The following is a 19,343-nucleotide window of genomic DNA, read 5'->3' on the forward strand; positions in this document are numbered from 1 at the left end:
TAATTGTACACTAATCTGTCAAAGTTTGACATGCAGGTAATTTAACAAAATAATCTGGCTCAATTGGTCTTGAAATCAAAGAGAGAACATGTTTCAGAAGGAAATCACCAGTAAACACAATGAAATAGTCCTGTGTTTCATAAACAGGAGTATTTCAACTGTCAGGATACAAGTAACTAAGACTGTCTAGTCCTCAGGCTCTGATCAGTGATCAGAAGGAAAAATTTAATACCTGTAGATCATATATTTGTTAAAAAAAAAGACCTGAAAAATATTTTATATATATTAAGGACTGTTCTATCCCCAGTAGCAGGAGTCTTTGAGGCAGAATGCAGGAGCTGCATCACTGAGTTACCGAATGAAGCAGTATTGTGGGTTGTAAGGCTCCTGATTTCTGCTAGGATTAAAAGATCATTCCAAAAAGAAAGGAAAAAGTTATGAGTTAGSCAATTGAAAGAGGAATTTATTTTTATGAAATGAGTCTTTACTCTTTACTGGTTATTATCAGTAGTTGATAAGCATTATATGTGCTTTAAGCCTTAGGTAATCTCAGTGGAACTATATTTGGAAAAGCATGAATAGATGGTTGGACTGGATGATCTCTAGAGATTCCTTCCAACCTTAATCATTCTGTGATTTTGGGATGAATAGGTCTTCAGTATTGGAGAATACCTTTATAGAAGTGTAGGAAGAACATGGATTTGGCTCTTCAGCACAGATGCTTAATTTCCAGTGGATACTTCTTGAACAGGAAGCTCAAAATTTGTTTTTTTGAGGGGGGAGGGGGGCTGTTTTCTGTTTTAGCCTTACCCTTACCTGCTTTTGATTGAAAACATCCTATATACTTCCAAAAGCTCTGGATGACTATAAGACCATAAGAGAAATTTCCAAAAGATGCTGGTATTTCTCCTGAGCTGCAGCTAACCTTTTTCTCTTTTATTGAAAATGAACATTTTTATTATTTTCTTGTGTAATGTGCTTGGAAAATAGTATGTGATACTGGAAAAGGGACTTGGTACTTGAGTGAGCGACTGCTTTCATTATGTAAAAAGGACTGGATTTCTTCCATCGTTAGGGATGGCCTGCAGTAGTCCTGGAGCAGATGTGCTAGACTGTTAGTGGTAAACATCCTAAGGAAACACATGTGTGTATATGGTACTCAGGAAAGGTTTAGAGGTGAAGTCTTAAATTAGTGTTTTGAAAGTAAAAATACGGGTCCCTGCTGCCGAGAATGGCTACCTTGGAGCCGTGTAAATAGAAGATGACACTCGGGCACCTTTTCTACCTGTGCACCTCTCTAAGCCAGGGCTTCAACTTGGTGTTCATGTGGATCACCACACAACCAGTGTCCGTCGGCTCTCCCAGAGTGCCATTAAATTGGCCAAGCCAGAACGCCTGCCTGGTTCTTCCTCCCACAGCTGCCTCATGCCCACGGATTTCTCAGTCCAGGTTCTTTTATGTATCAAGTGATTCCTGTTCCTAGAAAGGCGGTTCCTGCTGCTGCACTGGGGCTCTTGAACATGTRGTGAAAGGGGCCCAGGCTGTGCTGGGGCAGGTTCTGTGTGTGGTAACAGAAGGTCTGGACATGAGACCAGGTCTGGGTCTCGTGMGGTCTGGGCAGGACCTCTGAACACTTCAGAGGCCAACCTCTATTTTCTCTTTGTTTTTTTTTCTGAGTTTTCTAAAGCATATTGAGAAAATATGCATAAAGAGAAAATGAATGTGAAAGTGGTACTAAAAAAAGAAAGTTTATTTCAAGCTTTAGAATAATATAATTAGTCATGTCTTCAAAAATATACCAGCCATATTGTATTTGCTAGAGAGTGATAGCTGGTAAAACAAGAGGAAAAGAACATCTCCCTAAATTAAGCCCTAACTAAAATTAAACAAATTAGCTGGTGTGCTAGCTCTCTATTCATATCAAGGAGTGTTAATTCATGGGATTACTTATATCAAATAGTTGTTAATCCTCTCAGTTTTAAATCCAGTAATTGAGAACGTTTTTCTTTTGATGTCTATGCGGAGTCAAATAAGGTGCTTTAGCCCATTTGGTTTTAAATCCTGTGTCCACAATAGCAATCTGATTGACACACATCTTTCCAAGCAGTTCTTAACATAGACCATTCCATTAAGGAACTGATTGTGTTTGAATATTAAGTAAATCTGACAGGATTTGAGAGTACAGACTCTCTGTGCACTTTCTTGTGCCCTGCTTGTTCTGTTAATAAACAGAAGGCTTCAGTTTTCCAGGGATAGGAGGGGTTCTGGTAAGCATTCTGGCTGTGCTTTGCCCTTAGAAAACTGCGAGAACCTCCTTTTCCAGTATCGAAGATCCTTACTTGAGATGAGCTTGCTAGGCTGGCATTGGTAAGACATGGTTTAAGGCGTAAGGTGTGCTAAGTAGTGTAAAAGTGCTTCTTGTGCTTTATTTAGCTTAATGAAGAAAAAACTTTAAAAGGGTGCTCTCACTGCAGTCATTTCTAAGGTACATTCAACGGGATTTTAGGGTTGGTGACRTGCTCACACAAAGCGTGGACCTGCACTATGTTCTTGGTGCACAAGCACCAACCATTTTTTGATGGCAGTAGTCAGCCAATATGAGGAATATTGATAGGACTGATTATGGCTTTTTGTATTTTCTGTACRGTAGTTTAGATCTTTAGTAACTTGCCATGGAGTTTTTACAGTATCTGCATAAATTCAGATGGAGCATTGTTTCAACCACAGCTATGCAGTTTGGTTTAGCAGTTAGTGATATTAAATGCATGTTATTGCTAACAGTAGATTGTTTTTGAACCCTTAAAATATATAGAAAAATATATATTTAAAGTAGGATGAAAAGTAGTGCTGAATAATCAGAGCTTGAATTTCCAATGTTGTGTAGTTAAAATTTAAATATTTCTGCAACTATTTTCTTTCTACCGTAGGCAAGTATTTTGTTTTTCCATTTTCAAGCATTCCAATTTGAAGTAGCCCTTAGGCAAGTGCCATTTATAGACTATTAAACAGTAGTGCAGATATTTATTACAAATTTTTTTCAGCTATATAACATGTACATGAAAATTGCTTATCGGTATGATTTACCTTTCTATTTTAAGCTTGTCCTATCCTAAGTCTAAATACTTTATATAGAGAAAAGATGTGCTTAAGTACAGACTGAATTGCATTTGAAAGAATATAGGCTTATTGTTTAAATATATTTATGGAGTTGTATACAAAGCTCCTCCCCCTAGCTTGTGCAGAACGTATATGCTGGGCAATCTACATACCACTGACCATATGGATATTCATAGTCCGTGATGGGTGCATGTTTGCACATGTACAGATTTTTGGGTAGCAGTATGCAGTGCGTGTCATATTTGGGAGCTTGGGTTTTTGTTGTGAGTGTGAATTTTCTTAGTAGTTAGTCACAGCTATTCGCAGGGCAGAGAATTGTTTATTTGAATTACTGACAATTCTGAGGATTATAACAGTGTTTTGGACATAACTGACTAATAAAACAAATCTTCTCTACAGAAAACATTGAGTGGTGAAATATTTAGAGACCTGATCAAGGTTATCAAGGCTGAGTAGGATTTTAAACCTCAAGACAAGCCTTTTTCCTTGATGGAGTGAAGTTTATTGTGCCCTCTTTGGTCTTCACATTTACGAAGGAATATTTCTCTTCCAGTAAGTTTCAGAGCCTGTTCAAATGTATARGTCAAAACCAATTGACATACAGTAGTACTACAGTAAAAATATGCCTTGTGCCATCTGCCAGGTTGTATCCGACACACGTATCCCATTGAAAGTAACCTTTGGCTATAGGAACGCATTATAGCATATAATGCATATGCCTCCATCTTTCCCACAATTCTGGAGGAGTTTACTAAGCATCTCTGAAGCTTTCTGGACAAACAGGGTGGCGGTGCTGCTGAGTACTGTGCTGGGAGATGCCTGCAGGTGACTCTGGGTTTTGGTGAGAGTGTCCTCAAACGCAGGAGTGTCCTGAGAACTCACCAGCTCTCTCCAGTGTGTCTGTGGGCTGAAAGCATTATGGGCAGTGCTGGAATTGCTCCCTGTTGTCAAGAAGAGAAGATCAGGACTTTAAGGGCTAGATGACGAAGTTTAAAATATATAAATACACATGATCAGTGTCGATCAGAGAAGATTGCCTAAGTGGAGTTTTAACTGTTCACTATTCTGATGAAGACCAAAACTTCAAATCTTTCATTACTGATAGAGACGCAGTTGGAATCTCTGTTAAATACTTGGTTAGGCGCAAGAACTCTTTATCCTTTTATACGAATGCTCCCATTTTCTGGAATGAGTCACAGTGTTGGACAGTTCAGATGATTATTTTTCTCTGCTCTCTGTGGCTTAGTCTGTTTCCAGATCTTTTGTATTTTTTGTACCTTGAAGTTGCAGGGCCTAGCTGGTATCCTCGGACAGTCTGTCCTCGGACAAAAAGACAGCACTGCCTGCGGCTCTCGGTTCCCATCTTCTAGGGGAGCATCTGTTTTGTCCCTCTGCTTTAGCAAGGCAAATCTGACATCTTTAACATTTTGGACACAACAGAGTGAACTGGCGGGCTTGCTCGCATGGGTAGTAAGTGATGCAGGTGTCTATTGCCAAGGAGATTAGAGTTTTTTGCTTCTGTAGGGCCAGGTTCTTGCCTTCCTGCAGAACCTCTGTTTTGCAATGTTGGAGTGCCTTAAACCAAACCAGCATGGTTTTGGCCTTTAGCTCTGTTCTTCATCAAACGTTCTGACRCCTTAGCCACCTCTTTCTCTCTATGGAGCACTGATGTGCCATGTCTTTGCCAAGAAGAGGCCCCATTCTGCTGTGAAGCGTCAGTCTGGTCCCCTACCTCTTTGAGTCTGTGTCCCCTAGAACATTTGTCCGAAATGTCTTCCTGTGCCATGAAGTCCACTGGAGAGTAGCGAGAAACCAAGTTCTTAGAAGAGATTCTCTGTACCTGCAGTTTCCCTAGTAATGTTTTCAGAGCTCTTGATATGTACTTAGAAGACTATATTCACTGCAGTTTACTCAGTTTCTCAAAAATCTTACTTATTCAGGACTAAATAGCCTCTCTACTCTGCATTCAGAAGAATGACTAATAAGCTCATTACTTTTTTTCCCCTCTCTCCTCTGCCCTTCCAATCAAAAACTTTTGGGTAATTATAAAAAATTACAGCCAACTAGAAAATGAAGGGAATAGGGATCCACCAAGGATCTCCAAGTAGACCTGGTCTGATGTAGGTATCTGGATGAGCTATATMGTGGGGATCCCACTGTAGTAGATAACGTTCTGCCCACCAGATGTGAAGCATCATCCCTAACACTGCTCACACTTTTGCAGTCCTCGAGGCCAACCTGCAAATGCTGCGTTCCCTAATACTGTCAGGCCTGAAATCTCTAATGAGGCTTTTCCTGTGAGGAGCAGGGCTTCAGTTGCTCTCGGAGCAGCTCCTTTTGCTTGGCTGGCAGCAGCGCCTTTGCGTGCTCCGCTGTCCAGGGAAGCGGAGTGGGAGGGAGTGGGGTACCCTGCAGACCTGCAGCTCTGCGGGCTGTGCGTTAGACATGCACACGCCTAATCCTGCTGTACCCTTTCCTTTCAGTGCTATATCCCCAGATATAGCCCTAATTCTATATCCCCTAATCCTGCTGCCCTTTCCTTTCAGTGCTATATTCCCAGATTTCCATAGAGGAAATAAATTGAAACATTACACATATATACATATATGTATTTATATATATACATATACATATATATATATATGCTCTGTCCTTTGTGCTTGAGCGCTAAGTATGATGAAAAGTATGGTATGTACTGTATGGACTCCAGTAACCAAAAATCTGTGAACCTAAACATGTCAAGCACGTGCATATCCACAGGGGGAAGTATGCACAAATAGCACATATTGAAGCAATTCTGGTTTTGTAAGGTAAGTACTGTCTGTCTTTTGTGAACCACTTACAAATTTGCTGCCTTAAAAGCACAGTGTAAAATAATGCTTAGTGTCTAGTTAATAGCAATATCTAGTTTGTTTTTTACTCTAAAACTCAGAAAACCCCCAAACGCTTTATCGCTGTGTTTACTTGCTCTCTCTGCCTTTTGTTCAAGAAGGCTGTACATTTTCCTCTGTCATTCCTTTTCCTAAAGTCTACCACGTCTTTTATTTCCTAGAAGTTGCTGTTAGTCTGTTTCATAAAGATAGGCTAAATATTTTAAAGAATGTTCAGCAGGTAATTGTCAGATATTTCTCCATATGGTAGATAATCCAAAAGAGTTAAAATTGCAGGCATGGCTGCAAACTGTAGCGCTGTTGTCTTTTTCATTTACTCTATCTACTATACTTGTGTCCCAAAACAGGGAGGGAGGAGAGGAGAGAAAAAAAAAAGGAGAAAAAAAAAAGAGATTTGTAAAGATCAGATGTAATTATTAAGCAGATATTTCTTAGACCCCGGATCTTCAGTGGCTCCCCATGCTTTACTTGCTTTTCTAATCTTTGCATTTATCTCCCTTCAGATCTCAAGTTCTGCTGCAGTTTGACTGCCCAGGTTAGTGAAATTTTCCCCCTTTATCCACTCTCTAATTATCCTGTGCACCCATTTCTCTCCCAGTATTCCTCTGTGTTGATCTGTCAGTATTTATTCTTGACTAGATTGTCCATTTTTGGATAAGGGGTGGGGCAAAAAGGGCAAATTTTCCTACCTCATATTTGTAATTGTTATGAAAGTATATTTAACCTATATTTCCCAACAAAGTACTGGAAAAGAATAAAAAGTATGTATGGAAAGAAGAGAAACTGAAAAGAAATTTAAATATTTTACAGTAGTAGAAGAAAATAAAGCAATATTTTTTTCTARTAAACTTTTAGGTAGTAGGTGTGCTCAGGTGTATGTAAGAAGCAGCTGTTGAAGGATAAGAGCAGAGCAGGCTTTTTTAGGTCTGTGCAATATTAGCAGGCTGAAAAAAACAGATGTGAGTTATCTCATGCATTCCTCTGTACATTTGTTAGCATAATTTTAACACTTGTCTATATACTTTTGGTAATAATAAACTATTGTAATAGGAAGCACGCTCCAGTAGTGAGCTCTGTGTTTTTTAGAAAATGCTGTTTTAGTGGTGGAACTTAGCTTTACATTTTTAATGATGGAATTTAGCCTTGTATCTTCAGGTGCTTGAACTAAAATCTTCAAGCTCCACAAGTCTTCAGAAACCTGGGATTACAATTAACTTCTCCTATCACAGAATCATTAAGGTTGGAAAGGACCCAGAGCACAGGGAAGCATCCAGGCAGGTTTTGAAGACCTCCAGAGAAGGAGACTCCACAGCCTCCCTGGGCAGCCTGTGCCAGGGCTCTGGCACCCTCACAGGGAAGTTCTTGCTCACATGGAGATGGAGCTTCCTTTGTTRCAGCCTACAGCCATTGCYCCTTGTCCTGTCACTGGCCACCACTGAGAAGAGCTTAGTCCCTTCCTCCTACATTCTCCCTTCAGGTACTTAYACCTATTGATCAGATCCCCTCTCAGCCTTCTCTTCTCCAGAGAAAACAGGCCCAACTCACTCAGTCTCTCCTCGTATGATAGATGCTCCAGTCTCTTAATCATCTTTGTCACTCTCTGCTGGACCCTCTCTAGAAGCTCCACAGCTTCTGGAGAATTAAGTGAAGAACTTTTACTCRTATTCAGGTCAGTTTTCACATGTTCAGTATCTACTCCAAGAGCRTTTTTCTTGGAGGAAATGGCAAGTCTTAGCTCTTCTCTTTCCATTTGCTTTAGATCATCAAGACTTCGGTTATTACTCAGATTCCCTTCTGTCTGTTGAGTCAATACTTGAGTCATTGCCACTGAGTGTACAGTATCCTAGGAAGAGAGGTATGTTCTTCGGGATCTGTGCAGGCAAAACGGGGAACTGAATGTAAATCTCTATCTTGAGTAAGGGCTAGATCTCTGTAGAAGAGGAGGAGAGGGCACTGTCATTATCATTGTATTTTAAAGGAAGATGTTGTACGCCTGTTGAACCAGAGTTCAGATAAAATGAAGCAGTAGTAGCATTTTTCTATTGCTAGGAATGCCATCTAATGCTGAGGCTACTGAGAGAAGGTTTTTTCTGTGCATCCTCGGTGGAAATACACAGTCCTTCCAAAGCAAAGGTGCCTATGAGCACGTCCACAAGTAGATCTCTAAAAGTTAAACTGTTTTGGATGCCTCGCAAGCTACTTGGCAACTGAATAAAGACTCAAAAAATCTGTATTTTGAATTTATCTGTGATCTACAGTCTTAAGACCTCATAAGGTAGCACAGGTTCTGTTGTGGAGCAAGGAAGTCATCCTGGCTCAGAAGATTTGATGGTAGTATTGCAATATTTTATGACTGAAATTATATAAGTAAATGAATAAACCTGCAATTTATTCACCACTCAGTTCCCTCCATCAAGCTTGCTCTATACTGTACTGTTCCTCCAGATACATTAAAAACAAAACATAAGTTTATTAATATATTTTAGGTTTAAAAAAAAAMCTGTTGCTACACTTGTTTTCTTTTGGCATAAATGAGTCATACAATTTAAGTGCACTAATCTACTGTTAATTTGAGAAATTGTTTTGAGGTACAGCTTTTTATGTAAAATAGGCTTTTGGTAGAAAGTCAGTTCCTTTAATTGAACTCTTGGTTGCTTTCATTAATACAAACAAAACCCCAAAATGTACTTAGTTTCATTCTGATTTTAGCCAGCTTCCAGTGTTTCTTTGTCTTCCTGTCTGAGTAGCTGCAGAACATAAGCACTCTCTTGAAATAAAGGTGACAAACATTTAGTTTTTTGATAGGGCAGGTTTCAGAGACCTTGAAGTCTTTTAGCTGTCCTTCCAAACATTGTTCAGCTTGAAAGGCACTTGACTTGAAGCACCTCTTTGACTGACATAGCTTCTATGGCCTGAAGAGCGAGAAGCTTTTCCAGAGAGCACATCTTATCATATGATCAAGACACTCTAGAAGTGACCTTGATATTGCTACAACTCAAATTTGTGATCRTTTCAGACTTTCATTTGCTTTTGTTTTCTCAAGATCATAGACAAAAATACTGCATGGTATTGTGCCAAAAGTGTTTTTCTGTCTGCCTACTCTATATCGTGGAGATTGGTTAATGTGTGGATGTTTTTGATAAAAATGGCCACCTGTGATGGATGGTTTTGTGTAGATTGTTCTTCATCCTCATCTGTAATTAATGATGATTAAATTGGCATTGCGTTGATCTGTGAGAAGCTTTTAAAATTCAATTGAGCTTTGAAGCTTACAAAATTATGCAAGACAAGGCTTTATCTCTGGTTTTTGTAGACGCTCTGAGTGATAAGATGGCACTCCAAGAAGCAGGTGATAAGTGACGCTGTGTAAGCAAAAATGGTAGATTTATGTTGATTTAATAGAAGCAGGTGAAAATGACAATGCATTTCATTTAAAATAGCTTCTTCTAGTTGCCATGTGTTTTGACAGGGGAAGTCTTTCCAGTCAGTTTCCTCCTTTACTTCAAGAGCAGAATTTGGAACTCAAAGGCCTTGTGTAGCTTTTTTTTTTTTTTTTTCTTTAAATGGCAGTAAAATTTCAATTTGTACAGATTATTCATTTATTAGGTATAGATGATTACAAAAGATGGGTGATGTAAAAATACAGAAATTGTATATCCCTTTTGGAGTATAGGCATTTACAGTCTATATGATAAAGGGTGTGGGAATACTAGCTATTTTTTTTAAAGTATGTCAGCTACTGAAAAATAATCTTTTAAAGCATAAGGAGAAAAAAGACAGGATGTTTTTGAGGATTATTGAATAAATAGGTAAAAATCTACACTAAAAAACCTTAATAGCTGAGTAGTATCTGCAGGAATATATTTCTGCAGCCTCTCTGTGCCTGCTGCAAGTGTTTTGATGTTGTCACAGTTCTTCTAGATAAATGACTTCATGTGAACTGGGAACAAAGTATTCTCCTAGTAAGCTGCCTGTGTGCTTTCGAAATTGGACCGTTAGCTCCTAATAAATTTGTGTAATACACTCATGATACATTTTTATTTTCATGTAGAGGGGAAAAAAGGCAGAAGAGAAAATAAATTTTCTGTCTTTATTGTGTCCTAARGGTTCACTTTATTTTTATGAGTAAAGTTAATATTCACATGAATCTGAGATGTTCCTCTGCACATACTGGTCCAAMAATGCTGTGAAATTTTCTTTACACCTTCCTGATACTTTAAGTGGTTGACGTGTGTCAGTTCATTGAGACTTCCCTCCTGGTTTGTCCAGAAATGAGCAGACATAGAAAACTTCCCTTTCCACAGACAGGCGTGATGTTACTCATCCAGGTGTATGTATTGGACTGTTCCCATATAACTTAGGGTATTTGTATTCCATTGCCAGAAACTAAATATATGCTCTCTGTAATATTTCAGCAATTTAGGCAGAAATAATAAAGGAAATAAGAAATGTAACTGAGCATTAGAGCTCTATAATAATTGTTGTATTAAAAAAAAATCTTAGACATATTTGTATTTATTTCTGGGGAAATGTTACATACTTTGCAAGGAGATTTTCCACTATTATTTTAGCAAGGCTGGCAAGTTTGACTTTGTTTAGAAGGCAAGGTCAAGACATTATCATTAGGCCATGACATTATCATAGCAAAAAGCGCTATATTTGTGTGTGTTAGAGAAAGACTAAACTGGACATGTAGCAATAGGTTCATGTAGCAACTTTACTTAAGTATGTTGAAAATAATAATTGTTTAGGCTTTTAATCCAACATTATGATAGAAAGAAAGAATTTACTGTCTTTCAGTAGCTCTGTTCTTGTTCGCTACTTGAGAATCCCTGTTGAATTATATTTAAAATGACTAACCATTTTTAAAGTCCAGTTCATACAGTGTTAATCATTAGTGACTATTTTAGTAGCTTCCTGTTACTTTGCATATTGTGAAAATATGCCCCTCAATTTACAGCAATCAGTTAAGTTTATGATGGTGCTGTAAACATGTATCAAATCACAGAACGATAGGAGGACAGACGGTAGATATCCCACTACCTCATTCATGTTAATGGTAGCTTAACTWGTATTAAAAATCTCCCTGACTAGCAGATAGTCACTGCTAGTCTGCAGCTGTCCTGCAATTTAGAAAACACTTCCTAATGTCCAACATGAAATTTCCTTTGCTTCAGCTTGAGCTGATGGCTTCTTGTTCTAGCCAGCACTGACATTGCAGGAGCAACTTGCAACACATTCTTTGAATACCTCAGTGTCTCTGACGTACTTCGGTGAAGGATGGGGCTTCTTTTTGAATCTTTTATCATAAATCATGCTTATCAAAGTGCTGCTTATCACCGAATGTTTCTTTTGAATTCAGTCCAGCTGGTCTACCCTGTAATGATCAATGTCCAAAATGAGGCATCGTGATCCATCGCAGGCCTTGCTGGGGCTGAGTGGATGGCGGTATCAGATTGRGTGTCTCGCTGATGTGCTCTATTGTTTCGGTTTTGCGAGGTCATGGAATGYGTTCGGGTGTGATCTGCTACACTTGCTAAAGCTTTACCCATTGTAAAGAGCTGTTGTCCATCATTCCCTGTTTTTTTAAATTTATGCATCTGTTTTTAATATTACCTCATTTTTATGAAAATGARTTTTGTCTTGCACTTCTTGACTTCAGCACATTCTTTGCATATCTGCCTAGCGCTTTACCTCAAAAGGCTTGCAATGTACCCGTCATATGATGTAATTTTCAAATACAGTAAGTGTATTCTCTGTCTATATTGTTAATGAAAATGCTACATAGTGATAGATTGGGAGCATCTTTTTACAGAGAATCACTAATAGCTACTCTTTGAGAAACAGCTTTTCAAAGCGGTTGAGAATCTTTGTAGTTGCTTCATCTAGAGCATATATTAAACCAGCTCATGAGAGCTGTTATGTCTGAGAGATTTGAAAAGGCCACTTCAGGACAAGATAAGTTATATCTGTCCTTCTCTCTATTCCCAAGGTTTGCTACCCACCCCACAATAAAGAAAAGTTGTTTTGTGTGGTTTGTTTTTGACGTGTCTGTAACTCTAGGACTGTTAATTTTAAATATGGTGGCTAGTTCAGGCCACAAGGAACTGATTGAAATATGTCTACTATTATYACAGATGATAATTAAAGAGAAAAAAATGGTTAAAAGGTAAGTTATTTGATGTAATTGTCTCTCCAGTCATGTGTATATGACACTTAAGCATCGCTGGCTTTAGTCCTCAGCCTTCTTCGTGGTCACTGTGAGCTTCCCCTGAAAGACGGGCCTCCTTTCCTGTATGTCCCGGTTCTGGTCAGTCCACCAGTGTCCATGTGCTTGTTTCTTTCCCCTGTCTCTTTCCGCTTGATGGAATCCTTCTTGGCATCTCTAGGAGCTGCTAGCTTTATCCCAAGAGATAAAGGAGTGGCGGAGAGGAGGGAAGGAGCACAAGTCACGGGCTGTCTTTGCTTTCCCTGTGGCCATCCTGCTGTCTCCTTTCAATCTCCAGCACAGTTCCTKGCACCTTTTCCTTCATATCTGTTGGGCCTCTCTGACAGGTGTCCTTTCCACACCTGAGAACTGGCTTAATTCTTGTGAAATGGGTTACTGCTTCTGATTCTAATAAGTAGAAAACCTGGTTATTATTGGTTAACAGTCCTTGTCTGGTTTTCTCCCCTTCTTAGGTTTTGTGCTGTCTGTTGCCTCTTTCAGTCTCTGGGATCATACTTGTTCTCCACAAGTTCTTAATTTGTTCATGAATGACTATGTGAGGGCAAAGGGAGAAACATCTACCTAGTTGTAAACCTGATTTTTTTCCCTAATCTAGGCTGAATTCTCCTCTGTTTTGTTATTTATGCTAAAGGAGCTTAACAGTTAACCTGGTAACTGTTTCAGTTTTACTGGAGAATTTCAGATTATGTTTGTTCTGGGTCTTAATGAAGTAGCAATTGTGGTATTTCAGTCGGCTCTAGTTGGTGAAAACTTCTCATAAATATGTCAACCAGAGATTTTATTGTGATAAATGTAAGAAAATGTAAGATGAATGTAAGATTAAGACTGGCCAGAGCTTGAAAGGGGAAGCATCATTGTTATTTTGTGTCGTGTAGGTAAACAGGAATTATCTGAAAGATGTWTATGTGTGTGTTACATTACCTTTGTTCCAAATATCTGTGTGTTTCTCTGGCAACAAAGTTTTTTTYCTCTGTTTTTTTCTTGATATTTTTCTTACCTCCTTTTTCAATAGAGTAAGCAGCGATTCACCTGGAATTATTTGTCATTTTGAAACTGTCAGTCTTTCAGGGCAGTTCCCTTCAAAGTTTTTGCTATGTGTTGAGGCAAGAGATGAGATTTTTCTGCAGGCCTTCGAGTTTGTTCAGGAATTTTAGAAGGCTTGTTTGTTGGAGCAAGGGTCCAACAAACCCACTCTGATTAAAACTGTGATCCCAACTGTCATTGGGAAGACTGGTCTTTTCTCAGGATGTGTGTGTGAAGTAAACTCAAACTTTTAGTTTTCTGAAACTTTTAAGATTTCATTGTCATCTTGTAGATGAGCAGCAGTATAATTTTTCTACATGTAACCATTCAGTTGTGTCCTGGCTCTTGCTAGTATCTTTATTTTGACATGTACTTAATTTCCCTTTCTTGCATTGTTACCTTGAAAAGAAACCATGTGTTTTAATCTGTGAGTGAGGGATTTGGAGGACCGTTTTGTTTTGTGATGACACTGTATGGTTTTGTGAAGGTCATTGTAGAAATAGACYGTAAATTAGTAGATTATGTCAGTAATGCCCTACCTAGTTCAGCTAAATTTTATGCATAATTCAAGTCAAAATTGCAGATTAAGATGACCATTTAGGCATATATAGAGATGGTTGTATATTTATGGCTTGTGTAGTTCTCTTATGGGGAAAAAAAAGAATGCTGATGTGAGAGACATTGGCTGAGGAAGTTCCCAAGTCTTTACAGAACAGTTCTTTTAGAGCTAAAAATCTAGGGAAATCTGAATTCTGGAGACGTTTCATTTAAGATACCTAATCCTAATTAAATGAACTTAAAACCTGTTGTTACAAGACATTTCTTCGAATCTGTAATGAATCAGCACTGACAGTTCTAAATTCTGAGTTGATGTATTTTCAGATATATAGTTATTCCTTAGAGGTTGCTAGTGACTATGTCGCTGAGGCTGAGTATGGCAGCGTAAGATCAGAAGGTGACGGAGGTTGGAGTGGAGCTCAGGAGATCCCTAGTCCAAGTTCTGCTCAAGCAAGGTCAGCCGTGAGATCAGACCAGGTTGTTCAGGACTTTGTGCAATTGGCCTTGGAAATTTCAACTTCTCCAGTCAACCTGTTCCACTGCCTTCATGCTGGAAAAGTTTCTCCTTGAATCCAGCTGGAAGCTGGAAAAATTTCTCCTTGAATCCAGCTCTTGCAAGCTATGGTGTGCTTAGGAGTGAAGGCTGAAAGATAAAGATTTAGATATTTGTTCAAGATGAGTAATGGTTATTTTCATACTTAGAGGGAATTGAAACTAGGACTTACCCCCGTGGTCTGAAAAAGGGGGGCATTTCACCCTCAGGGTTTGTGTTGAGACATCCAGTTGCTCAGTTGCAAGTTCAGCGTTAAGAGTCACCTGGATGAGGTATGAGCTGTAGCTTCCCTCTCAAAAAGCATGTGGGGAGTGGGTGGACCATATCTGCTCCTCACCCAAACCAGAGGTGGCAGAAATGTAAAAGCAGAACATGTGGAAAGAGTGACAAAGGATTCTTAGGATGGCAGATACTGATGGAAACACAAGACATGGACATGGGAAAACTATCAGCTTTTCTTCTCCCATTTGCCAGACAGGGAATGAAACAATCTTTTATGCTTAAATAAAAGGGAAATTTATTCAAATTCTTTTCCCAAAGAAAAGAATTATTTCTCTTTTCCATAAGGAAATGATTTTTTTAAGTTTCAAATGATATTGCATAATCAGAATTGATACTGAAAATCAATGTGTAGCTTTTGCTGTTCAAGTCTGTAAGTCTGTGTAGCTTTACAGCTACAAGACAGAGCTTGCAGAACAATGCAGATAACTTCTCTTTCTCCTCATGCTCACGTTGGCTTATTTGGTATTGCCAGCARTGTTTCAAAAAGTGGTTGCATGAGAATCATATGCATATAAGAATATGGCTGAAAAGGGAAAAAAAGAAAAAGTCTGGTGCTGCCAAGATTCGGGAACCAGAAGGAATTAAAAAATCCAAATGTGTCAAGCACTTCTTTTCTTCCCTTCATTTAAAGGTCATCTAGTCCAATCCCCCTGCTCAAGCAGGGTCACCTGGAGCACGTTGCCCAGGATCACATTCAAGCAGCTTTTGAATATCTCCAAGGAAGGAGACCTCAGGTCTCTGGACAACCTCTTCCAGTCCACAGTCACCTCCCAGTAAAGAAATTTGTCCTTATGTTCAAAAGGACCTTCCCGTGCTTCAGTTTGTGCCCTTTGCCTCTTTTGCCGTTGATGAGAAGAGTCTAGCACCATCCACCTGACACCTTCCCTTCAGACCCTTATACACATGGATAAAGTCCCCRCTCAGTCGTCTCTTCTCCAGGCCAAACAGTCACAGCCTCTGCTCACGAGAGATGCTGCATTCCCTTCATCTTCATAGCCCTTTTTCGGATTTGCTTCTGTAGCTTCATATCTCAGCACTGGACACAGCGTGGCCTTGCCAGGGCTGAGGAGAGGAGGAGGGAGGATCCTTTCCCTCAACATGCTGGCAATGCTGTGTCTAAGGCAGCCCAGGATCCCATTGGCCCCTTGGCCACAAGGACAGTTTGCTGGCTCCTGGTCAGCTTGTTCTGCAGGACCCCCAGGTCCYTCTCTGCAGAGCTGTCCTCCAGCAGCTTGGCCCCAGCCTACCCTGGTGCCTGGGGCTCTTCCTCCCCAGGTGCAGGACCCTGCACTTGCCTTTGCTGAACTTCACGAGGTTCCTCTCTGCCCAACACTCCAGCCAGCTATCCATAAAGATATGGATCTTKASAGATGRCACTTYGTCTCTTCATCCARGTCATTGATGAGTGCTAATCAGCACTTGATAATCATTAATCACTCTGTGCCTTCATTAATCACTTGGTGCCTTCAGACCTGAGATTATGCCCTGGCCAGTGAAGCCACCAGTTCTTCTGTGGATTCCACACTATCCACRGTAACAGTAATAGGTTGCTAGTAAAATACGTGCTTGGACAATCATTTCCATGTTAGATGTAGCACTGTTGTTTTCTTGAACCTCCTTAATAATTCAGTTACGTTGAATAAACTAACATATTTTTAGCTTCTTATTGTTATGACACTTCAACAGTCATACGCTAGTGCAGAAAAATGCTTTTAACACCCATAGAAGCAAAATAAGCAAGTTTATTATTTTTAGCSAAATTTTAAGTCTCAGATTCATGGATTACTTATGTATTAATATCRAATTTACGAAGGTTTCTTCCGTTCTAAAGCCAATTTATATATTTTTTTTAAACAGATGAAGCATGTAAAAGACAGATTTGGTGACAGCGTGCCAGAAGAGGTGCTTCTGCTGTGCCTGGGCATTACCTCAGGAATTGGACGATTGGTCTTTGGCAGAGTTGCAGATTATATTCCTGGTGCAAAAAAGGTCTATTTACAGGTAGGTGTTCACACGATTGTAAAGGAATAGATAAATGATACTCCGAAAGTTTTGGCTACAGGTGCTGTGAGTAAAGAGAATTGACTTGGATATTCAAACATGGGAATTTCCAACCTTTAGGAGCTGACCATATAGCTTTCGGTACAAGGGAGCTTCTAAACAATTGTAGGTACCAGTGGCTGGCTGTTCTCAGGTGAGAATGGAAGAAAGACCAATGCTTAGRTTGACAAAACCTTTGGGGTTGCTCTAGATTATGCTTTGTCTTTTATCCTGTGATTTCATTTTTTGTTTGTTTGTTTTCGTTTTTGGTTTTCTTTTTACAAAAAGATTTCTTCTTGTGCCCCTATTAAGGGTTCTAGATGCTTTTTTTTTYCCCTTGATCTTTATTAGATGATAACCAATTAGTTGGCAAATACTCCCATGCCTATCACATGCTAATACAGCTACTGGAATATTAGAGATACTTGAGCAAGTTTGGCTGAATGGATTGCTTGGCATCTTCAATAAGAGTAGTAGAAAATCATGTGGAGGAGAGAAATCAGCATTCTTCTAGAAATGCTGATGTTTGGGGCTGGAAGGAGACTGTGCGTGTTGTCTTCCACACTTATAAGCATTATTTTTTGGGAAAGTGCAGATTATTATATAAAAAAAAAAAAAAAAGTTGTAATAATTTATCATTTATTAACCACTGGTATGGTTCATTTGTTTAAAAAAATAACAAGGGGGACATCTAATGGCTATTAATTGCACTGCATGATAGAAACCAAAACCTGGAAAAGAAAACCTTTCTGAACATGCAGCATTTGTTGCCGTAGGTGCATGAATTTAGGCTCAGTGTAAAAGAGACTGGAACTGTATCTCATTCATTGGGACTGCTTCACTACCTCTTTTAAATATTTTTAGGATATTTCATTATTAGGAAAAATGGTGAAGAGGCGACACCTGACATGTGCCTTAAAAGGCACAAATGCCTTTGCTTCTATCTGATAATGTCACACTTGCAGCAAAACTTTTAAAGATTTTTTTTTCTATTCTTTTTTTTTAAAATGTTCCGATGGCTAAAACATAAAACCAATGATTTTCCTTCTTAAGACATAAATTCTGACACTTTGGTTGAGTATTGTTGGTTTCARTTAATTATAGGTAGGAAAGCAATATATTCCTTGCACTTCAGCCCTGTGACACATCTACATCCTTAGCTCTTTTGTTTCAAAACAACATTTTTAGGTGTAAAAATGATTCTTCACTGTGTCTTGTGAGTGTTCATGTTTACCCAGCAGTTCATGCCATCATTCTTTCCATTTGTATCTCTCAGCTCAGATRGTGGTGTTTGTAAACATGATGGTCATAGACACAACCAAGACAGAATTTGTAGGGGACCTAGAGAAAGTTYGTATGCCCCAAAGCTTTTGATTTTCAGTGTTTTTTTTGGTTTTGAGAGMTGATATATCCATCTTTAAACTGTAAATCTTTGAATAATTAAGTATAATAAGTAATATGAATACTTTCACAGTTACTTTTTTAATCTTCAATCAGTCTTTCACAGCACTGTAGCAAGTATATCTCCTTGCAAAAATTGGTTAAGATTTGAATTTGACAAATGCAAATGAGAGTGTATTTCCACTTACAACTTGAGTCTTACAGTTGAACAGTTTACATTGGTAAATGAACAAGTCTGTTCTGCAAATTTAACCTTTATCCTTCCTTTTCTGAATTCTTTCTTAAGGAGCTCTTATGTTGAATTCTGCTTGGTAAGTCGTGGTTAGTAAGCAAATGATACTCTCTGTCTTTTTGATGCAAAGTGTTTAGTGAGTCTGATTTTAGTGCTTCCTTTGTCATAATATGACAACAATGTCTAGTCTACAACTTGTCTGTAGATAACCACATTATTTCTTAGATATAGACTCACCTTAAATAGCCTTCTCTATGTAGTATAAATCCTAGAAGAACTAAAAAAAAAATCCCTCACTTGTATCCTTACATTTCTATGCAGCCTAGTTCCTTGATTGTCTCTATTTCTGTGTAGAGAAATAGAAACAATACCGCAGCTATTTCACATCAGTTTTCTCTAGTGTTCTCAATARCATACATTATCTAAAAGAGTTTTTTATGCTGTGTTGAAAATTAAGCCTTGTCCTGGTGTCTGCTTGCAGACTTTTCCTAATGARCTCAAAATAATATTTGTTTTAAAGGAAACTAGGCTGGGCAATTTAGGTCTTCCTGCATTTGCAAGGAATTATCTACTCCCTTATCTTTCCTGATCTGACGTGTTACGTTTTGTATTTTTCCTTGATAACGTTTAGGTGGCCTCATTCTTCTTCATTGGCCTTATGTCCATGATGATTCCACTGTGCCACGTCTTTGGAGCCCTCATTGCTGTCTGTCTCTTCATGGGCCTCTTTGATGGCTGCTTCATTTGCATTATGGCCCCTATTGCCTTTGAGCTTGTCGGTGCTCAGGACGTCTCCCAGGCCATAGGATTTCTGCTAGGACTCATGTCGGTGCCCATGACAGTCGGCCCACCCATTGCAGGTAAGTGCAGCTTAGGTCTGTAGCTGTAAACATATTTGGAGTTGTTATTGTCAGGTTTGCTGCTCCTACACATTATGCAGTTCATTTAAATTGGATGTCGTCTCTTCCCTTGCTCCGGCATCTACAGTGAGTTTACCTGCTGCTCTTGGGTTGCTGG

At 39.0% G+C, this 19,343-nt stretch overlaps 1 protein-coding gene across 1 annotated transcript in view; it reads left to right on the forward strand.

The window, feature by feature from the left end:
* SLC16A10 (solute carrier family 16 member 10) overlaps positions 1–19,343 on the forward strand; it is a 63,929-nt gene that overhangs the window by 41,574 nt on the left and 3,012 nt on the right. Inside the window, exons 4-5 of the mRNA XM_026040695.1 lie at positions 16,511–16,654; positions 18,958–19,186. Coding sequence (XP_025896480.1) covers positions 16,511–16,654; positions 18,958–19,186 — 373 coding nt within the window. The remainder of the gene's footprint in view (positions 1–16,510; positions 16,655–18,957; positions 19,187–19,343) is intronic.

The sequence above is a fragment of the Nothoprocta perdicaria genome, unplaced genomic scaffold (genome assembly GCF_003342845.1).
Source record: "Nothoprocta perdicaria isolate Ctin4 unplaced genomic scaffold, notPer1 scaffold_261, whole genome shotgun sequence".
In the NCBI taxonomy this organism is placed as follows: Eukaryota; Metazoa; Chordata; class Aves; order Tinamiformes; family Tinamidae; genus Nothoprocta; species Nothoprocta perdicaria.